Consider the following 23,126-nt stretch of genomic DNA (forward strand, 5'->3'; position numbering starts at 1 on the left):
TGTTTCAGTGTGATCTTCAGTAAAATACATAGCTTTATTCAACATTAAACCCTTCAAACAACAGAATTTGAATAAATTTTGCCTTTTTATACTAGGCAAACTGAAACATAGTAAAAGTCAAAGAAAAATTTTGTCCTTTTCCATGCCTATGGTATTCTTAGACAAGGTAATGACAAATTCTGTTGGCCCACACCATTTGACCGGAGATAAGCTTACGTTTTCTTATCTCATATTCTGAGGAGGTGGCTTTAATGTACACAGAGTCCAGGAAACCATCTGTCGGGGATCCTAAAGGGCAGGTGGGATGTGTTGTAGCGCACCTTGACGGCCCTCATTTACGCCCTGAAGAAATGTCACAAAACCAGGTGTGTCTCGAATGTGAACCATTTCTAACTATGCATGCGCACTGTGAAACACAGCTGTACGTGTCTGTGCAGGTTTCACACGTCATTCAGGTGCTGGAGGCCAGGCTGGTGAGGGATCACGCGAACCCCAGGCCCCAAGGAGGCCAGACTGGTGAAAGATCAAGCGATCACCAGGCCCCAAGGAGGCCAGGCTGGTGAGCGATCACACGATCACCAGGCCCCAAGGAGGCCAGGCTGGTAAAAGTTCACACGAACCCCAGGCCCCAAGGAGGCCAGGCTGGTAAAAGATCACGCGAACCCTGGGCCCCAAGGAAGCCAGGCTGGTGAGCGATCACCCGAACCCCGGGCCCCAAGGAGGCCAGGCTGGTAAAAGATCAGGCAAACCCCAGGCCCTAAGTGTCAGCATTACCCAGGACTGCTGCTCTGTAATGTGGGACGCCCTGAGAAAGCCAGGCAGTGCTCTGAGCGGACATCCAAAAGCTCCAGTGTAGATGATGAGAGGCTCTCAGTTCACCTTCTGTTGTTTTTGTCCCCTCAGTGGTGCTACATGAAATACCAATGATCAATTTCCACGTGCATGCACATCAGCCCTGTTTGCTGACTGTATTTTAACAGGGGAGTGGCCTACAGAGTGACGAAAACCTACTTTCAGGTGAGTAAGCGGGCCGTGTTTATCATGGTCATCATTATGAATGAAAGGGCTACAGATCGTACTACACTTGTCTCATTTCTTTTTTACAGCCCCCTTTTGTAACTTTGGGGATTAGCACCTGTTGTGGTGTAATAATAATGAAAAGATAATTCCAAAAGGGTGGATACATCTGACATCCAATAAGGATGCTTTTGTAAAGAAGGCTGGGAAATACTTCCATGATGTGCCTGAATGAAAGGAAGAAAGAAAAGATCTGTGTGTGTATGTGAGCTGGAAAAAAGGTAATCAGAAATCAAAACCCTTGCGTATCAATGATCAGTGTTATTGTACTGAAGTAGGATTTACTAATGGGGCTCTTTTGATGACCATTTAAGGGAAAGTCACAATAAATAAAAGCCGTTCTGTGTTTTTCTTGAGGTAAACTGCTGTTGAGTCACAATAGCATACACCATATTTGTGCCCTCCGAGCGTCCCACACCCTCAGCATGACAGCAGACGCTATTGTTCATGCTGCTATTTGTGCCCTGCGCGCTGCATAATTCATGCCGTCAGCGCTGCCGAGCTACTTTCATACCGTCTGTGCTCTCAGTGCTCAAACTTATATGTTAAGTTGTATCATTGACATTTTTTTTATTATTCTGAATGACTGAATGTGTTCCTGAGGAGTTGTAGTGGCATTCACTAGCCCACCTCTGTATAACTTCTAATGCAATGCACAATCATCTAATTGCAATAGGAGATGCATATTTGGATGCTTTTTCAATGCTTTAAGCTATCTTTTGATTTTGTTGACCTTGCAGTGTATACTCACAGTGTTTTGTACTCTGTATTATTCAGAGGGAGCAGTACAATGTGGTTAGTCAGAACTGCTCCAAAGCTCTGTGGAAGGTCAGCAAAAATCCCCCTTACCTTCTTTGGTAAGGTGAAGCTGGGATCCATACACAGCTGCACCGCACAAGGTGACAATCGCGCAGATCCAGGACTGTATCCAAAAATGCTGAAGATGGGGCTGAACTGCATTGTTTCAACTGTCTTTCCCTACAAGGGAATGGATTTATAATTGTAAGAATTACAGAGCCCCTAAGATGGTATAAATGGAAGCTAAAATTTGAAAACTGAATGTGATGCCACAGGGCATTGTACATTCATGACATTGTCACTGACTTCTCTCCTGCTGAACTACGGCCAGGCCCAGAGAGCACAAAAAGGGCCTTTGATCAGACACTCTGAAGCTTCTCAGTTTGCACCCGCCTCAGCTGCTCCTCCGGTTTCTCTCAGACAGGGTGAAAGTCCGCTCAGATCTGAGGACCTCGTGGGGACTCTCACATGCTACCGGAGCTGAGTGCATGGAGTTAAAACCAGGGGCAAGCTCTGGTGCTAGCTTGCTGGCTAACAACTCTAGCCTGTCAGCATGCAGTGTTTTGGTGATATATTTGGTGATGTATATTGGTTTTGTCGTATTAATGCATAAAAGAGCCCCCAGCTGAGTGACTTGGAAAGCTGAAGAAAAGGCCTGAAGGGCTAATGGTGTTTGCAGACCAGTATCCAGCTTAGCTAAACACAAGGAAAAGGGTAAGAAATGTATTATCTAAAACGTTACTATATTAGGCCTCTTGTGATGCTCTCCTTACTGTTTTAAGCACACGCATACACATGCCATTGGATTTGAGTGATACAGGTGGTGCTATAACATATGTGAAAGCTCCCTGGGTGAATAGGACTGCTACGAGACCAGTGGTGGATGAACTCTCAGTGTTTATAGAATAACCGTGCTGGAATGAGGATACACACTGTCCTCCCCTGTTCCTCTAATGATAATTAGGCAGCTGTGTGGCACAATAGCAAAGGAACTTTGTTCCTTCCTTGTAGCCAGAAAGCTATGGACTTGATTCTCAATCGGAATTTGTACCCAAAAGGGTGGCTATCTTGAATTGCTTCAGTACATACTCAGTTTTAGAAATGGACAGTATGAAATGCAAGCTACTGCATGTCAGTCAGTCATTAAATATGGGTGTCTGTTGATTAAACAGCAAGTGATAACAACTACAACAACAACAGTTCTACTCCATACTCTTAAAATGTATTGTTAGGTTGTAGGCAGGTTATCCTACCCTCAAATGGTCAAAATTGGCATAGTGTGCAAATGGAATAAGAAGGCCACTTTTTCATTTGATCAAGGCTTGTGTGATGTTGTCTCTACACTCAGTAGCCCTTAACTTAAATTGCAGTCAACATCTGCTTTTGGGTTAAGAGTTAAAAGGTGAAAGGTCAGGCCCTTTGAGTGGTACCGTGGGTGTCAGACCGTTACGGATGGGTTGTGATTGGTTGTTGTTGATTGAAAAACAGCTATTTCCTCTTCAGAGTCTCTGTGACTGGCTCCTCCTACCTGTGACTCAGCTGCTGTGATCTGCCCTGTCCGTAGCTGTTATGTAATTGCTTTTAGTGGGGGTTTCAAGCCTGCCGTGGCTCAGTGCCCTGTCTCTGTAAGTGTCAATGGAAGCAAAGATCCAAACAAGCGCGATAGCAGGCCATATTTGTGCTGGAGAGAACAGCTCACTTAGATGGAACGAGAGCACACGCAACACAAGCACACACACACACACACACACACACACACACACACACACTCACGCACACACACACACACACACACACATACACACACACACACACACACACACACACACACATACACACACATACACACACGCGCACACAGATACATACACACCCACATGCACACAGACAGGCCTGGCTGATAGGCCTGTCTGTCATACATACAGTACACAAACACTCACCATGCATACAAAGTAGTGCCTTTCTTTCCATGTGTTGAAATAACACACACACACACACACACACACTTAAACACACAAATGCAGACGGCTGCTCGGCTCCCTGTATGTCCCATGGTGTAGACGTATGAGTCACCCCACTTCAGTGCCTCTCATCTCTTGCCTAAACAACAGCTCTGTGTGTTATGAATAAGAGTTGCATGGGCATTCGCGAATTTTCGGGTAAGCCAGGTCAGTGATGAAAAAATGAAAACAATGTGATACATTTTGCAACTGTGCACTCCAGGGATCATAAAATACCAAATACATGGACAATCATTCTCTGGCCTTGAGGGGCCTGCTGTTGGGTATAGTGCAGCTCAGCTCCAGCCTCCAGTATATTTATGCAGAGATGTTAACTCATGGGGAACCAACTGTGTACAGTACTACAATCTACTAGTACAGTGTGAACAGACTGTTCTTGCGGGGAGTTTGAACTCTCTCCCTCTGAAAAGGGTTGTTGAGGACAGAATGGCTTTGCCTTCGGAGAAGGTGTAGACAAAACAAAAGGACTCTGAAAATTCAGCAGTATCAGTGGCCTTTATGTACAGTTAATCGTCCTGGTGAGCTGTGTGTGATTAACAAGTGATGAATCTGACGGTTTATCTTCCAGCCTCCTGCCCAGAGTAACGCTCCCTCTCCCTGCCTCTAGCACCAAGCCTCAAAGCTGTAGTGTTTCCCCTAGATCTACTCAGCCAAGGTGAGCTGAACTCAGCAAAACAGCTTTTCATTGTGGCTTTTGCTTAACCCATACTCCTTGCAATTGATGTTCAATTAGCCTAAGTGTTGTGGTTGGCCGTGAAACTGCAAGTCAGATCTTCACTGTAACATTAAATCCCTGTGAAAAGTATTGCAAAGGGAATAACATCTGACAAAACACTGTTAAGTGTAACATAGATTTAAATTGAATAAGACGGCTGAAACAGTATACAGTATGAAATATTACTTAAAGTACAAATGGAAATAAATGTTTTAAGGAAACTAAAATATATTTGTGTATAGTGTTATTAGCCTGGTCTGACACTGTTGGTCATTTAACTTGAATGGATACACTTCTGTGCTATTGTGCTGAAATTTGCTCTGGATAAGAGCATCTGCTAAACGCATGTAATGTAATGTATATTTAGGTCATTTAGCATTTCAGAGAAAAATACTCACCTCTGTGTGCATAGACTGCATGATTTTATAGGCATGGTTCTGTGTCCTTTCTGTGCCCTGTGATGTCTACACCATGCCCAACAGCATAGCCAAGATAGGAATTCCTATATATATAGAACTTCAATATGAGATCAATGTTTCGGTTTTGTTTAAAGCATGTAAAATGATTATTTCTGTCTATTCATAAATCCTCTGTGCAGTTTCATTCATCACTCTGTTAATGTGAGGAACAGTGGAGATGTATACACACAAAAAACATCATCTTAGTGGATACTGCATGGTGCAGTGTAATTTGTTAAATCACTAAAACTTAGGCTTATAGCTTTTTTGTTTTCTGAGCTGTTTTATTTTAAATATCTGAAAGTCTCTGAAGTTAAAACATTGCATAAAGATATGTTAAAGACTCCTAATATCATGTGAATGAAGAGGTAACATGTAACCCCTGTTCTGTCTGCTCACCCAGGATGTGCAGACCCTACTACTGAACCGGGTCCTGCTGGAACAGGCCCTTGCAGATTCAGCATGCTGTAGAGACCTGCACTGAAATTGCTAAGCGCCACACGAGCGAGGGGAACCACGATGGAGCCGTTCAGGCTCCACAATGAGGCGCTTGTTTATTGTGAGAGCAACAGCAAGGTCGCTTCAGCTGTTGGTAAATCAAGTGTTGTGTGTGCTCGCCGCAGCTGTATGTGAGGAGGCCTCTCTTTGTGTGGGAATGTAGCTGTGTGCTTACCGATGCTGCAGTCCAGCTCTGCACGCTGAATGCACAGGTCTTTTTGCTGTGATGAAAAAGCAATGAATAAGCCTGATTGTCCCCCATTTGACCAGATGAAAGCTGCAACAATGTTCAGTGCACTCTAACTGCAGAGGTGTTGCTAGTTATGCCGTTAAAATCCCAGACCGTGCAACAAAGCCCTGGTGTCACATTCTCGAGGGCAGTGAAGCCTGTGTTCTCCAAGCAGGACTATGATCATGCTGCCCCCCCCCCCCCACCAACCTCCCCCCAGGAGAGCAAACCAGGTATGGCGGAATCTTGTTTTTTCCCTTTGCTGCATGCATTAACTTCCTGTGAAGTACTGCAAAAGTACAAGACAGGAGAGCACTGCATGTAGAATTTCATCAAAATATGCTGGTGCTGGTTGTGACCTGACCTGGGTGAGATGTGATCTCTTTCACACGTTTCCATTGGACCACTACCTGAAGCTGTCACTTAGAACTGACCTGTAGAAAAGAGAAAGTTGGAGGAAGTTCACAGTTTTCTTTAAAAAAAAAAGGCTAAAACTCACATTGACCTGATTCCAGGATGTACTGAAGCTAATTCAGTAAGACCACATATTATTGATAGTTCCTGCATACAGGTGCACTTGTGAACCCAGTGTCTCGCTTTGACGCCTCAGCAAAGCACAGAGAGAAAGTTGAAGGAGTCAGAAAGCTGTGTACAGTACAAAATCGGTGAAATCTGTCTGAATTCTGACAGTGGCACAGTTGTTGAGTGAGTTGTTGCCAAGCCTACAAGTCACACGAGACAAACCTGCAGGTATTTGTGGTTTTCTCTCTACTTTCTGTCTGTTGTTTTCATACTGATGTGTTTTTTAAAAATGAAGATAGTGACCTTTAGTGTTACGCTGGAGCACCTAGAGGTGAGAACAGTAGCGGGCCAGCTGAAGGAGGCAAAGCTTCAGACCCCCAAATGGAAATGCCACGCTGCAAAGTGTGGAGAGCCACCGCTTCCTGGTCACAAGGTAGAAAGCCAACATTGACACGGCTCAGAATTGCTTTACTGAAATTGCAAACAATGAGGTGAGTAAACTTGTGAAGGTGGCTATGTGTGTACACACACCCCTAAAGCAAATTTAACTTGCACAAAAGGCAAACATGTTGATACCTGGGATTTTCTTTACGGTGTACACTGATATTTGCTTTTTCACTAACTGGAAACTGTTGCGGATGTGAAAATTATTGCAAGGGTCAATTTTGTGCGCTCAGTATCAACAATCTTTCTTTCTACAAGTATCTGTGCATACAAATAATGACAATAATTATGATCATTTTCAACACACTGTAATAACTGCTAGTGTAGTATAGCATTTATTTAAATGTAAAGAAATTTGATATTTGCCATTGGTCAGAGCACACTCCATTTGAGGAAAAAAATATATTTTATTGTTTAAAAATGAAATCTGCCTTTTCGTATTTCTCACTGTTGTGGGAGATTCAGAAAATGTCAGACATGGGCAGTCAGGAAGCAATCAGGGTTCAAAGCAACCTGGCCAACAGGGGAACAGGCATACAGAGATGACTGTTCAACATGTCCATTGAAACAGGTCCTTCTTATATACACAGAAGAAGCGTATGTATGTCTCCAAAGACTATGAAGGTTGGCGCCCACACCAGGGTCTCAGGGCCGTATCTCCAGCCAGGTGACGTTGGCCCAGAGATAGTGATGAATCCATCAATGGCTAAATGACCTTCAAGGCCTCCCTGACCGTTCTGCCTGGAACGGGGTGTACCTTAGAGCCACAAACCTCCCAATGTTCTCCCCCTCCCTCGACCAGAGAAATGCAAACATCTTCCAGGCTTTCCCGATGATTGACATTTGTTGGAGGACGATCATTTCTGCACATGGAAAGAGAGGCATTACTGTGTGTGCATGGAGAGTGTGTGTTTGTGTACTGTATGTGTGTGTGACAGACAGGCCTATCAGCCAGGCCTATCTGTGTGCATGTGGGCGTCTGTGTATCTGTGTGTGTATGTGTGTCTGTCTGTCTCAGTCAGGCCTATCTGTGTGCATGTGGTGTCTGTGTACCACTGTATCCTCCCAGGTCGTTACATGAGGGAGGCCCTTCAGACTTTGCATAGACAGCAGGATTCCAAAATCACAGTGGCACACACATTTATGCTATTAACTAACACCAATATGCTATTAAATTTCTATTACTGATTATCATACAACTGATATTCATTTCCATTTTTCCCTACTAGTCATGTAAGTGTCATCTGTTAAACAGATTGCTGTTAACTGAGAAAGAATTTGAGGAAGAATACAGTAATTTCAAAACATAACTCCTACAGCACATAAAATAATGAACAATGTCAAACTTACATTATTAGCCATGCTATTTCATGTTTTCAGAAATATTTCTAAAATATGTGTTTTATATGCTACCCAGTCTGGTTAAGCCATTTGTCACCGGATAGAAACTTTACATCTGCATTCAAAAAAAAGTTCATCATAACTTTTAACTATTTTCCAATAGCAGCATTTAATGTTAGTTTTTCTTTGAGAAATAATAAGCTGTCAAACAGAGTGTATTAATAATTAGATAACGGGAAACCCATGCCCAATATGTTTATATTTTCAGGGTGTGTCCAGAAACAAGTCAGCAGGACCAACCATCAAAAACCAATTGAGTAGAAAACATTTCTGTTCCATCCTAGCAAATCGTTTTTGAAACCAAAACAAAACACCACCAAAAAAAAAACTAACCTTGAAAAGAAAAGAGAACGCCGCTAAACTGTGAACCACGGTAAGGAGCGACTTCTCCTATTTGCTTTCGGTCCATGGCATCCGCGCGGCAGCCCACCTACGCCGCAGACTGCAGGAGAGGAAGAGGCTGCTGTTCTAACGATTACAAACACACTCCCACTGACCAGCCTCAGCAAAGCGTGTCCACTGTGCAAGAGAGCTGTCATTCTGATCTGCAAGTTAGTCATCAGACACTCGTCCATCAGACTGTTCTGTAGCTACAAAACCTCAATGCTCAAGTTTCACTTCTAATTTTAATATTAACATTGAAACAGACATATATAGCATTCTGAGTCTTTAAGACTTGAGTCAAAACACTTTCAATTAAACAGCCCTATGCAAACTGACTGACCCAGAAATCTGACATAATTTACAGTGTACTCCGCTTATATCTGTCCAGCAGGATTTGATTGTAGGCAATTGATTCTTAAATGCATAAGGGGAAAAATGGATCATGTTTCTCTCTTAATAAACTGAGAATTGCCCTCAGCCCAGTTCCTGAAAACAGAAATATTTGAAGTGCTCAGTATTTTTAAACAATACTTTATTATATAAAATAAAAATAACATACGTTATTTCAACGTTATTAGCGCTCTGCGAGCGACGATACTCAGCAGTCCATGTACTTCACTGAATTAAAAGATAAACTAGTGATTTGACTCACATTAATTATTCTTAGTTCTCCTTGATAACTGGCGCTGTGGTGCCTTGTCTTCTCGCATTTGGTTTCATGATGTGACGCCTCCTTAGTTATTGACAGAATCTTAGACAGTGTTGTATGATGACTGAGCAATTTCTCAAATGCACATTCTCTTTGGTCTTAAAGCTACCGTAGGACTTCAAAAGGCTGTTTTTTTCCCTAAAAAGCGCACCCTGCCTCCACACACTTAATTCAAGTGCTCAACTTTTTCCCCTCTTAAAATATGTTTCAGATGCCACTGTAATTACTGAGAGATAAGAGACACGCTGTATTTAAATTCTAACGTTTTTTTCTATTAATTATGCCGATTTGCACTCAAATGAGTACCCAGTGGCTTCTTTATTGTGAGCCAAAAGTGAGGAGCTTTTAAACAGCGTTAGGAGGAATGATTCTGTCTTTTTGTTTTGATCACTACATGCAGTTCATTCTTGTATCGGTGTTTCCTGTAATCAGAGTGCACTGTAGTCCTAGGTTTACACATATTTAAAAGTGAGAATTGAGGAACTCGATGCGCACAGACCATATTATAATATTTAAATAAACCCACGGGTCTCATCACAATTTCCTCATTGTTCAGAACCTTGGGCTCCCGTGGACGGCAATATCTCTTATTCACACAAAATAAACGGGGGCAATGCCATCCTTAAAACTGGAAACAGCGAGGCATGCCAATCTTGTTCTTTACACCGACCGCGAAAGGCTATTCTTTCGCACATAATGTCTGGTGTAAGCAGCTTTCAGTTCCTGTGAGAGAGAGCGAGATGAATAGCGGTGAGACGAGTTGGTGCAACTTCGCGGGTTAACAGAAAACTACCAGCAAGCCGGGGATTTTTCACACGGATGGTCACCCCGTCCCCCGGCTTATCTTCCTGAGCGCTGGGTAATTAACGTGTCAGGAATGACTCTGCAAACGTGAACGCTGTGGACGATGTCCTCGACTCTCCAAAATGTGGGTAAGTTTAAATTTCTGTGCGCACGGTGTTTGTTAGTGCATTTGGTTGAGTGGCTAACGTTAAGTGGTTAAAATCAAGTTTACACTTCGCAGCGCACTTTCGCCTTCTTTCACCATGGAAACAGGATCTACTTTCATGCATCGCAACTGTAGGCTACATTCGTATTTCTTCTGAGTCATATGCAATGCATCACATTTGGTCTTGACACCAAGTCTTCGGAGTATTTCAAATAGTCACGAAAGCATGTTTTGTTTCTTACCTGCACGCATTTGCTTACAGGATATCAGTAATTATTTACCCTCCAAACTAACGTAGGGCTATATGGTGACTGTGTTTGTGATCAAGCATTTTATAGAAAGCTCACAAATTAAGAAGGTAATCGTTTGTATTTGAAGTATGTACAGAGGAAACTTGGTACTTTTTAAACTAGCCTACCTCCTGTTCATATTCGGGGTTTCCTCCATCCGATCCCCAAAGCTAGCTCTGTTGGGTACCGAACGACTGAAAGGACAGGCGTTCCACGGCTGTTTGTAACCCAGCAACAGTTTCAATGAATGGTCGGCAGAACAAATCCTATTACGTACAGCATTGACATTCCTATAGATCAGTAGTGGTGTCCTGCTGGGGAGAAACTATTCTTAATATTGCGGCAGGCAATCGTGGCTCCGTGAATGTGGATTTTTTTAAGTTCAAGAAACGAATGAGAGAACCTAATTTATTTCCCAAGTTTTAATGCTCTTAAGAACTGAGTGAGAAATACTGAAAAAGTGAAGTGTCGTCTGACAATCATATATCGGTTTGGCTAATGGGCATGTCTTTAAACAAATTACAAATACAAGATCTGTTGTATGATGTGTACCATCTGTGGGTACATATGACGTATTGCAGATTTAATTGTACATTAAAATTGCTAAGTACGTCAACAAATTGTTTAAGGAAATGGTGATCTTGGTCACTACGTGTCACTTAGACATGGAGGAATACCACCCAAAAGGTGGGCTGTATGATATTCCTGCGAAAGGATTCTACTTCATTAGGTACGTTCATATACCATACGTGACAACTGACTCGATGAAACTCAGCTGAATCAATGAAACGTTGACGTTTACTATACACTAGATCACGACCATGTTTATATGTATTGAAAATTAGTATTACTTAGCGCTGATTGATGTTTTACCGGTGTTTGTGTGGCACCCTGGTGTGGGTTGGTTTGCGACTCAGAGGCGCTCTCTACGCACGCGTGTCACTAATTCTCCGCCCTCTACCTGAAACGAACCCACCTGGATCCAACGAGACGGAAGTAGTTTGCACAGATTGCAGTGCGCTGCTTGATAGTGCTGACTGTCGTTATTGAGTTGTTCCAGTCCCGGACTTCAGCTCCTGTTCGGTTTTGGAATCGGACACGAATAATGTTGGAGGCTGTTCAAAGAATTATTTGAGATCAGCTACTCTAACAATGCCGTTGTATGTCGCGTATTGTATCTTGATACGGTAAGAAAGTCCTTTAATTTGAAAAGTCGTGTTAAAAGCAACACAGAACTGAACAGTTTGATGTCGGTTCCGTCTTACTTTGCTACACGTTGTTACATCGATTTTTATATGATATATCGGTGAAGTTTCTCACGATAGATATACGATAGAAAATTTCTTTTAAACGTTTCCGTCCCTAGCATACTGCACTGTCCAGTGTGCCATTCAATGGGATTTCACTTTGAAGTTATCAGTAATATTCCGTGCCTTCAGTTAGGATCATTATCTGCGAAAATGTCTGCTTTCCCCTATTCTTGACCCATTAGATGATTGAGTTTTCATACGTGACAGGATGTAACTGTTGATATTTAAGAACATGTTTTGTAATCAAGCTCTTCAAGTTCATTTACGTCAGCGAGTTATTTAGATGAACAATGAGTAGCATGCCTTGAAAGACGCTTCTCTTTGATTACTCCGCGTAATTTAAATAGTGAAACATGAACTGTGGTGTGACAAGACAAATATGTGTTATTCATTTGAATGGGTATGTCATTGAATTTCACGTCCTCTTAATAAGATCTGACATGTGATGAAATATTTTGGAGGTCAAAAGAAAAGAGAACTATTTCCAGCCCTGATTTTGTTTTAATTTGGACTTTTATAATATTTCTGAACTATTGAAGTTATCTGAAATTATTGTGAACTTCTTTAACTGAATATATCTGTGTATAACTGTCATACTGAAGGCTACCATTTATGCACATGTTAAATACAGTGACAGTCTGTATTAGAAATAACACGTTTCTGCCTTTTCATTACCTTCTAGCCTCAGTTCCCGATGATGCCACCAACCTAAGACACGTTTTCATGACTTTCTGCCTCCGAGCTGCCCTGCTACTTGTCGGACGTTCCCAGCAGACATGGCCGCCTTCCGCAGGCTCTTCAGGAGGCGAATGCACCCCTGGAAGCTGGCGCTCGTGGCCCTCGTTTTCGTCACCTTCTTGTTCCTGATCCAGCGCGAAGTGGGGAGCCAGGGCCTGAAGGAGGAGCCCTGGCTGAAGGGGATTGTGGGAAAGCGGGACACCATGCTGGACCTGATGATGGGCGCAGTGAACAACTTCCGGGACGCCATGCCCAAAATGCAGATCCGGGCGCCCGTGCGCCAGCCGGAGAGCGGCGAGGGCGCCTCCTGCCTGCCGGGGTACTACACTGCGGCTGAGCTGAAGCCGGCGCTGGAGAGACCGCCCCAGAACCCCAGCTCCCCGGGGGCGTCCGGGAAGCCCTTCCACGCGGACAACCTGAGCCCCTCCGAGCAGAAGGAGAAGGAGAAGGGGGAGGAGAAGCACTGTTTCAACGTCTACGCCAGCGACCGCATCTCCCTGAGCCGGGACCTGGGGCCCGACACCAGACCGCCAGAGTACGTCTTCTGGAGCGTCCGATGCCCCCCATCCACCCCTGAAACTGCCTCCTTATTCCTTTAGTAATACAGCAGTAAATACTGGGATGATAAGCTGCTTAGTTCCACAGCCTAACTAGGGATGTCCATGGAAAAAATAAAACAAAACAGAAGCAACAGCGGATAGGGCCGTAATATATTGTTAGTCTTTAACTGAGTTAGATTCCAAGAATACCTTCAAATATGAGGAAATATGAATTTGTCATGCAAAGTAATACGGTAGTTCCGATGATGAAACAGCACCATCTGCTGGCACTATATTAGAAGTGCCCATATTGACACATTACCTCCCACAGTAGTAGCTCAAAATGTGAAAGGTTTGTGAAAAAGGCACCTGTATGGTATAATGATTAAGCAAGGAGCCTTATTACCAGAGAGCTGGGTAAGAATCTGTTGTGCCCTTTAGTAAGGTAGTTCACTGGAATTGTTTCAGGGAAAGAAATAGCTTTGTAAGTGCAGTGATTAAAAGTCTGCAGTTAAAAATGGAGAAATATTTAAACCTCTTGCGGCAGCAAGAAATGTAGGTTTTTTCCTGTCCTTTGAGGACATGATGCATTCAGTAGGCTCAGTTTTAGAACTATGTCAGAACATCTGTCTGTTTTCCATTGACTGTTTCAAAAAATGTTTGAATTTTTATTTGGCTTATTGAAAAATCACTTCATGTTTTTATGATTTAAAATGATCACAGTTTAAACCACGTATGTCACATGTGCAGTACATAAATAACTGGATTTTACTGTGGACACACTGTCAAAACAGCTGGTGAAACCCACAAAACATGGCTCATAAGCAGAGCTCAAATAGCCAAAGGGATTCTCTAACTCCTCTTGAAGAAGCTGAAAGGCGTTTCTAACCCTTCCACAGATGCATCGAGCAGACATTCAAACGATGTCCGCCTCTCCTGACCACCAGCGTGATCATCGTCTTTCACAACGAGGCCTGGAGCACTCTGCTGAGGACGGTGTACAGCGTGCTGCACACCTCCCCGGCCATCTTCCTGAAGGAGATCATCCTGGTGGACGACGCCAGCGCGGACGGTAAAGCTCCGGCCGCGTGACTGCCCCGCTCGCCCTGATTAAACCGCAGCCCGGGAGGCCGTTTAGCTGTGCTGTGAATCGCGTCACTGAGGTCCCGGTTACCAAAGGGGGCTTCAGCAGGAAGCGGAGGTGGCTGTTGAGTACAGAGGACAAAAGCACAGCGGTTTTTTTTTTTTTTTTTGTGGAGGAGTGAGTCAGTAATTGCACTCAGGTTCGAGAGAGGCGGAATGGGTGAGCGAGGCAGGCTAGCCCCTCTGTGCCCGTCCATAATCTGTCATACGCTGGGAATGGCCTGCCGTATTGATTTAGTAATAAAACGCTTCCTGTTCCCTGTAGTCGAGGCATTGGTTGGGTTGGACTCACTTGGCAGCTGGCCATGCTGGGGCTGAAAGCAGGGTGATTCTCCCTCACTGTGTCAGCTTCCAGAGGCAGCAGCTAGAAGGGATTAAATGGGTTTTTAACGTATCCCACCATCTTTAATCACATTTGAATATATATATATACACAAGATATGCTAAACACTTCAAATAAAGCCAAATGTGTTATGACTAATTCCATTTGTAGGTAATGAAAAAATGTTAGAATTTGCATCACACCATTAATCTTTTTAACTTGTCATCTCTACAGTGAAGAGCAACAGAAGCAATCATTCTGTTTCATATTGAACTTTGTTAAAGGAAATCCGTAAGCATGACACTTTGTACTTTGTAGTAATATATAGTAATATTCAAATTAAAACTGAGAGACATACTGGATCATTGAAAAGTCCATTTGTTCAACTACGGTAAGTTTCATAATATTAGTGCGACCTCTGGGTTCCAGATGTATAGTATCTAAGCAAGATTTACATTGCAACCATGTTTAGTCTAGTGTTACGCAATGGAAGTGTAGTGTAGTGCTGCAATGACAGGGGTAAATAGTGAGTGAAACGGCCAAGGTCCCGGAGCTGAATTCCTCGGCCGTTGTGTTGTGACAGAGGCTCTGAAGGACGAGCTGGATAACTACCTGAAGCAGCTGCACATCGTGCGGGTGGAGAGGCAGAGGGAGAGGAAGGGGCTGATCACTGCCCGCCTGCTGGGTGCCTCGGTGGCCACCGGGGACGTCCTCACCTTCCTGGACGCTCACTGTGAGTCCCTCGTTACGTTACATTACATCACATTACATCATGTTACGGTACATTACATTCATTTAGCAGATGCTCTTATCCGGAGTGGCTTTCAGCACAATAGAACAGTAGTGAATCCATTTAAGTTGAATGCGCAGCACTGTTAGACCAGGCTGACGGCACTCCCAGACCAGTGAGTGTGAGAATAACGCAATTCAAGCCCTACCCTAAGTTAACTTGTGCAACCTGATTAGCGCAAGCCAAGTATACTACCATACCTCAGTCGCTCGATCACAGGATCCAAAACACGTCACAGTACTGCACGTAAAATAAACAGCAAGCGCAAGAAGTAGCAGGTGTTAGGGGGCAGGGATTGAGGTGGAACCGAGGTGGATCTTCAGTCTGCCTCTCTCTGATGTCATACGCTGAGTCACCGGGTGGAGAGAGTACAGTACTGCTGCGGCTGAGGACATGGCCGGCTTTGGGGCACACCCTCCTACAGCTCCCAACAGGAGCAGCTACGCAGGGCTTCACCACACTGCTCTTTTATTTATCACTATGGGCATGCCTGGCGTTACAAAGATGTTTGCTGCGTCAGTGTAACTTCTGCAGTCTCACTCTTGGCAGACGGATGGCCTCAATAACTATCTAATATCATACTGTGTCAAATGCTGTATGCTTTGCTTGTCTAAGCAGAAGTGTGTTATATCTTGCAGTGTTCAGTCGAATTGCACAGAATGGATGAATGGTTTGTCTCAGAATGGTAATGTTAATTCTTCAATGTGGTAATGTGACGTAAAAATCATGTGTCATTCAAATGGCGCATTTGAAATCCTGGTCACGTTATGAGATGCTGGTAGTTACATTACATTACATTACACTCATTTAGCAGACTCCGTTATCCAGAGTGACTTCTAGCACAAAAGAACAGAATTGTATCCATTCAAGTTGAATGAGCAACAGTGTCAGACCAGGCTGACAGCACTCCCAGACCAATGAGTGTGAGCATAACACCATTCAAGCCCTACCCTAAGTTAACTTGTACAAGCTGACTAGAAAAGGGAAGCTAGCTAAACTACCATACATCACAGTCACTAGATCACTGGTTAATGAGATGTGTGTGTCCGTGTGTGTGTCCGTGTGTGTGTCTGTGTGTGTGTCCGTGTGTGTGTGTGTGTGTGTGTGTGTCCGTGTGTCCATGTCCATGTGTGTGTGTGTCAGGTGAATGCTTCCAGGGGTGGCTGGAGCCCTTACTGGCCAGGATAGCAGAGAACTACACAGCAGTGGTGAGTCCAGACATCACCACCATCGACCTCAACACCTTCGAGTTCATGAAGCCCTCCCCCTACGGGCAGAACCACAACCGGGGCAACTTTGACTGGGGCCTGTCCTTCGGCTGGGAGAGTCTCCCTGACCACGAGAAACACAGGAGAAAAGACGAGACCTATCCCATCAGGTGAGGTGTTTTTCCATTTGAACAAACATGCTGTCAATCAGCTGCATAATTTATTAAAAAAGCAATGTATGAGTAATGCTGGCACGACCAAATATATGATTTATTAGTCATTTTACAGCTTTGAAATGCTGGCATTTGCCAATAAATCCAGTAAAGCTGTTGAGCTGTTGACTTCACCTAGCTGGTTTGGAAGGTTTTAGGATGCTCTCTGATCCATGCCGAATGGATTATGAACTGAAATGACAAATTGAGTTTTTCCTGCACAGGACACCAACGTTTGCTGGGGGCCTGTTTTCGATCTCGAAGGAATACTTCTATCACATCGGGAGCTATGACGAGGAGATGGAGATCTGGGGTGGAGAGAATATTGAAATGTCTTTCCGGGTAAGTGAGGCCCACACAAGCAACAGGTAACCGAAGCATAATGCCCTCATCCTGCCTTGTCCTGACCAAGTCAGTTTGCTCTTTTATGTCCAGCAACTGTAAGGTAAAAATGAGCAGAGAACTGGGACATTGTAAAAGCTGACAAGGCCTTTCCATCTTGAGTTTAATGCCAGTTCCCACTGGGGGAAGAGCTTAAGTGGCACAAGAGGGAATACCAAACTGAATAACGGCTTTCATTTCCTGAGAATAAAATATATACCACATACCTTATCGTCACACCTCATCATCACACCTGTGTACTACAGTCTGGACAGACAGCCCTTGTCATATGTGTGAGAGCGCTTACTAAAGCCCTTTTAACAGTCACCAACCACTGAAACCACTAAGCGGTCAGCTATCACAGGTTAAACAGCTGGCCACTGTTCTCTCATTTACATCCCGAAACCACATACATGGATTCATGTCCTATTTCTGTTCCATTAAAAAAAAAATGTGGTTATATTTTGGACATTTTTCCAGTTCCAGTTTGAATCCCCGCTTCTCCGCATGATTAATAGCAGGAACATTTTGTGTTTGGCGGTATGTAAACGGTAATTGGCTAAAGGTACGGATTTTTTTTGCGCCCACAGGTGTGGCAGTGTGGGGGACAGCTGGAGATCATCCCCTGCTCCATCGTGGGGCACGTCTTCCGCACCAAGAGCCCCCACACCTTCCCCAAGGGCACGCAGGTGATCGCCCGCAACCAGGTGCGTCTGGCCGAGGTCTGGATGGACGAGTACAAGGAGATCTTCTACCGGAGGAACCAGCAGGCCGCTCAGATGGCCAGAGAGGTAGGAGGCTCGTCCACAACCCCTCCACCCCCCGCCCCCCCCCCCCCCCCCACCTCCAGGATCTCCGTTCCCGACGACAGGACAGCGTCCAGATGCGTGACGCATTCCCAGGAACCCAGCCTCATTACGCTGGCGTCCCTCCGTGACGGGACAAACCTGTTAAAGCATTACTCAGCCCCTGCTTTCTCCGTGCTCTCTCTCCCGTGGGCGTTTCCTGTGGAACGCTGTCTCTCCGCGTGGGCGTGTACTGCGAATAAATTGTCCTTATTTTCGTTAAGAGCGGGAGGGCCCCAGCGATGGACAAACTCTGTTCCAGTGCTCGTCCTGTTTCGGCAGCCACACGCTGGGGCTCTCCATTAGGCTTTGTTTGAACAAAGTCTGAGCAGAATGTAACTGTCACCAACTAGGCCAAGATGGGAGGCAGATGAGAGAGGGTTTCTCACTGAAATAAAGAAAGAAAAAAGAAATGCATTGCCAGTCCACCTGAGCCACAACGATTATGAAACTGCTAAATTCAGCATATCTTCCTTGGCTGTTGCCAGCCGGTAAAAAGCCTCCCTGGGATTTGTATGGCACGAACAGCGGAGAGATTCTTCTGTGGACTGTAAACACTCTTTGGCGACCCTCCAGAAGAATGCCTTTCTGCTGTGTTCAGACAGCTTCTCGGTCCTCTCTGCAGATGAAGTGCGGCTTCAGTCTTTCAGAAATTGGCATCTCCTGCTTGCTGTGTTTTCCTTACACAAACACTGGCTGGTGTAAAACTCATTCAAGAGTCTTCACTGCTGGTCTTGCAAAACATGTTTATGTTGATATATTGGCTTATAAAACCTATGCCCACACTCTGTAAATAACTATGCTAAGGATCTGTTTTGTAGAGGTATGTTTATGGTCACATAAAACTTTTACAGTGTCTCTTGGTATTGTAGAATTGTAGAATAGTAGCTTGTGCACGTGCGTGTGCGCGCGTGTGTGTGTGCGCGAAAAATCCACTTGATTATTTTATATTTATTAATCGCTGAGGCTAGCATTTTTAGGCGTTCAGGACCAGCACAGCTGATTCAAATGATCAGTTTGTTTTTAAGCAGCTTCAGGAGTTCATAACCAGTTGATCGTTTGAATCAGCTGTGTTGGAGCAGGGAGAGAGCTGAAACATGCAGGGCAGGGGGTCCTCCAGGAGAGGGTTGAGAAACACTGTTCTAGACTATCTGGATGCTGTTGAGGATGGGTGTTTTTTGTCAATTTGTGTGGTGTGTTTCTTTTGTATTATTTTAAACATAATACACCAGTAGCTGCATATTTAAATAAAATGTTCCTTTACATATCAAGAATGTAACAGACATTTAATTTGGTATTGCTCATGCTTAATTATACAGTATGTGGTAGAGATTGATACTGATATCCAGTTCAGTGGCATCTGGCTTATTTGCTCTGTGAATGTGCTCTTCCATTCGCAATAACCGTTTTGAAAACTAGCGTAGAGGTGCAGACGCAGGAATGGAAAATGGTGGAGATACTTTTCATAGTTCTTTTAACCATGCATGCTGTCATTCAGTTTGGTCTGGTTCCACGTGTTAAAAGGTGAGGGATTACACTGGATGAATTATTTGAAAAGGTGGCTGTGAACCATTTTTGCTTCAATGGATCAAATGTATGATTGATTACAGTACACCTGAAAATTATATGGGGGGTATGTTTGATCAAGGGAAAAGTTGTCAAATTAGTCTGTTTTGAATGGAAATATGTGAGAGGTTCTGTCCTCAGGCCCTCACTGAATGAGCTGGAATGGTGATGTTGTACAGATCCCGCAAAGTGCTAGCAGAGGTTTCTCTCTGCGCTGAAACAGTGACTGTAGCGTTTGATATGGAAAGTCGCCCCCCCCTCCCTTTCCACAGAAGTCCTTCGGAGACGTGTCCAAGCGCGAGGACCTGCGTCAGCGTCTGCAGTGTAAGAGCTTCTCCTGGTACCTGAAGAACATCTACCCCGAGGTCTTCATGCCTGACCTCAACCCGATACACTTTGGCTCGGTAAATACTGTGCGCTGCTGTTACCATCTTTCCCCCAGACTTCATGCCCCCAGCCCAAGTCCCCCCCATTCCCCCCTCGTCTCCCCATCCCCTGCCCCGAACCCCCCCCCCACACACATGGCCCCTCTGGCCAGACCACAGAATGCAGCTCTCACCACTGTGGTTTTCCGCTGTGGGCCTGCAGGGTGAGGCTGAAGCCCTCAGTGCTGGGATCTCTCCCCTCCACCTGAGGCAGATGGCCCGGCGCGCTCGGCTCGTGCGTCACTCTCGTTTCGGTTTCCCTCCAGGTGAAGAATTTGGGCAGAGACTCCTGTCTGGATGCCGGGGAGAACAACGAGGGAGGAAAGCAGCTGATTATGTACCCCTGCCATGGGCTCGGGGGAAACCAGGTGCGGTTACCTTCCAGAGATAGCCGTCTGCCAGACAAACCTGTCTCTGTCTCTGTTTCCTGGAAATGCCATAGGCAGGTGGAGTTGCCTTCCAGAGATAGCCGTCTGCCAGACAAACCTGTCTCTGTCTCTGTTTCCTGGAAATGCCATAGGCAGGTGGAGTTGCCTTCCAGAGATAGCCGTCTGCCAGACAAACCTGTCTCTGTCTCTGTTTCCTGGAAATGCCATAGGCAGGTGGAGTTGCCTTCCAGAGATAGCTGTCTGCTAGACAAACCTGTCTCTGTCTCTCTTTCATGGAAATGCCATAGATTTATGTTGACTGAAATGTGCACATCAGTTAATTTACCTGTACTTTGTACATGTGTATACATATATATTTTTACACATACACGTATTTACATAAAAAAAATGTGTGTGTGTGTGTGTGTGTATATAATGTATATTTTTTAACAACCACACTACTGAGATAGAGTTCTACTTTGGAATCTATTCCAAGGCAAAGTAAACTGGCCCTGTTCTACCCGTATTCTTCACTGATTTCCACGTTGAATCTCCGCAGTATTTCGAGTACTCCACACACCACGAGATCAGACACAACATCCAGAAGGAGCTTTGTCTGCATGGTACGGAGGGAGCCGTGAAGCTGGAGGACTGCCAGTATAAAGGACGCAACACTTTTGTTGGAGCCGAGCAGAAGTGGGAGTTGAGGGAGGTAATGCTCGAGCGCACGCTCCAAGGCGGCAACGCTCTGTCCCTTTATCCGCTCGGAAGGCGTCCGTGTTACCTCAGTCCGCCGGCATCCGGATGGATGTGCAAGCATGCCGTTGCTGGTTACTGACTACCACTGTAGACACATGACCAACACAGTTATTGAAATGCAATTTCAATAGAGAAAAAAAAATCCCATATTACCTTTTTTCCCCCTCTAAGACTGACAGTCAGTATCCTGTTGTAGTTCAAATTACATCTTAACTTTTTTTTTCTGCAAGACTGACAGTTGGTGTTGTTGGAGACTTGTGCATGCAGTTCTGCTCTCACCAGTTGTTGGTGTGTTTATCTCACCGTTCTGTCTGTTTGTTCTCTCTAGAACCAGCTTTTCTGGAATTCGGGGTGGAAGCTGTGTCTGAGTGCCCGGAACGAGCACCCCTCCCTCCTACCCTGCAATCCTTCCGACAGGTACCAGCTCTGGGTGTTCACCTGAGAGCACCTGCTCCGTCTGGAGAGGGAGGAGAGGTCTGCACCATGAAGCCTTGATGGACTGGCTTTTTAAAATGTTTTATATGGTTCTTTTTTAAGAAATATTTTTATACTGAGCATGAACACTGCTGAGTAGCTTTGAACCCTTGAGGTGAAGACTCATGAACTTGCCTGGAGGTTGGTACTAAATTTTTAAATTATTCTTTTTTTTTTTTCTTCTTGAACGCTTCTGTTTTAAACTATCCTTTCAGATGAATAATAGATGTCAAATGCTCACGTCAAATTTTAACAGCTAACTCTCATATAATATATCTTTTCTTGGGTAGGTTCAATAGAGTAGAGATTTTCTATCTATACTATATGTACTGATCAATGAAAGGAAATGTGGGGAGAAATTCATATGTGAAAAACAATTTGTTTATCTTGTTTTTTAACCTGTACATTTTCATAGTTAGATGTCAGACATGCACATAAACAATGCAATATTTTTGTGATGAGATTCACGTACCAAAGACATATTTTAATGTGTTGGAATATATAGTTCCCCACATATTTCTTCATATGCCTGATTAAATAGGTACAAGGAAGAAAAAAGTACATACTGAATTTTTTCTGCCTTTAGAAATTGAAAAATGTTACACTTTAATTTTAATCAAATGGCACAGGGCAAAGTAGTATTGGTATTAGATGACTTGGTTTTTAGACACACGGGATTCCTCTAGGGCCTTCAGATCTTTTGGTTTTCGATGGTAAACTGATTTTTTTTTCAGTTGTAGTCATAACAATTGGACTTAATTATGGAGAAAGAGGGAGATGGCCAGTTTAGAACATTTATTTTTTCTTATTTAACTATTTCTTTGTACATTTGGATGAATGTTTTAGGTTGTTATCATGCTGGAATGTCATTTTTTTAGCCAAGCTCAGATTTTTTGCTTATGGAATGATGTTTTGGGACAAATATCCTGGTATTTGTTGGAGTTTGTGACTCCTTCTATCTTACCAAGGGCCCCAGGACCCACAGATGCAAAACAATCCCAAAACATAATACTGGCATATTTGACAGGAGACGTGAGTGTAACCTTTTGACTTTTTACTCCAGAGGTAATGCTTTATGAGCATGCTCAAATCAGTTGATTTCATCTCATCTGACTGCATTTTTTAATAAATTGTCCAATCTGTATATCCACCATTTCTTTCTCTTCACAGGAACATATTGTTAATATAAAGAGGCAATCCATCACAAAATAATTATAATGGTAAACTAAAAATACATTGAAAATTAATTTAAATTAAAAATGATTTAAAATAAATTAATAGAAAATATGAAACCACAATAACATACATGCTGTTTCCTACTTGTGTCAGAGGCAGTAGAACAGTCAGCTCTTAGGTCACACACAGTTGGTTTGTTTACAGAAGGCCTTCCATGTTACTAAGCTATCTGAGTCAGGGATTTGTCATATTTCATGATGACTGTGTATTGTTCAGGCAGTGTATCAATTTCCTCTTATCAATTTCCATTCATCCAGAAAAGTTTATTTAAATGTGATGTAACGTTTCTCACAGGGTGTGTGCATTTATATCAAG

At 43.9% G+C, this 23,126-nt stretch overlaps 1 protein-coding gene across 4 annotated transcripts; it reads left to right on the forward strand.

Moving 5' to 3' along the window:
- The first annotated feature begins 9,976 nt into the window (after positions 1-9,976).
- On the forward strand, positions 9,977-21,577 carry LOC118786157 (polypeptide N-acetylgalactosaminyltransferase 3-like). Of its 4 annotated transcripts, XM_036541230.1 has the most exons (11): positions 11,517-11,682; positions 12,488-13,078; positions 13,982-14,154; positions 15,131-15,280; positions 16,481-16,715; positions 16,982-17,099; positions 17,729-17,929; positions 19,822-19,953; positions 20,241-20,342; positions 20,902-21,054; positions 21,430-21,577. In XM_036541230.1, the coding sequence occupies exons 2-11, from the start codon at positions 12,582-12,584 to the stop codon at positions 21,541-21,543; spliced, it is 1,875 nt and encodes a 624-aa protein (XP_036397123.1). In that variant the 5' UTR covers positions 11,517-11,682; positions 12,488-12,581; the 3' UTR covers positions 21,544-21,577. The 4 variants fall into 4 exon arrangements, with proteins under 4 accessions (XP_036397121.1, XP_036397122.1, XP_036397123.1 ...); XM_036541228.1 differs by lacking the exons at positions 11,517-11,682; positions 21,430-21,577 and adding an exon at positions 9,977-10,188 and having other exon boundaries at positions 20,902-21,237; XM_036541229.1 differs by lacking the exons at positions 11,517-11,682; positions 21,430-21,577 and adding an exon at positions 9,977-10,184 and having other exon boundaries at positions 20,902-21,237.
- The last annotated feature ends 1,549 nt before the right edge of the window (positions 21,578-23,126 follow it).

The sequence above is a fragment of the Megalops cyprinoides genome, chromosome 11 (genome assembly GCF_013368585.1).
Source record: "Megalops cyprinoides isolate fMegCyp1 chromosome 11, fMegCyp1.pri, whole genome shotgun sequence".
NCBI lineage: Eukaryota > Metazoa > Chordata > Actinopteri > Elopiformes > Megalopidae > Megalops > Megalops cyprinoides.

What these genes read in the sequence shown, in the direction of transcription:
- LOC118786157 (XM_036541228.1), top strand. Translation starts at nt 12,582, where the DNA reads ATGGCCGCCTTCCGCAGGCTCTTCAGGAGGCGAATGCACCCCTGGAAG. An exon ending in GACGAGACCTATCCCATCAG is followed by an intron (nt 16,716 to 16,981) that starts GTGAGGTGTTTT and finishes TTTCCTGCACAG; the next exon opens with GACACCAACGTTTGCTGGGG. An exon ending in CCGCTCAGATGGCCAGAGAG is followed by an intron (nt 17,930 to 19,821) that starts GTAGGAGGCTCG and finishes CCCTTTCCACAG; the next exon opens with AAGTCCTTCGGAGACGTGTC.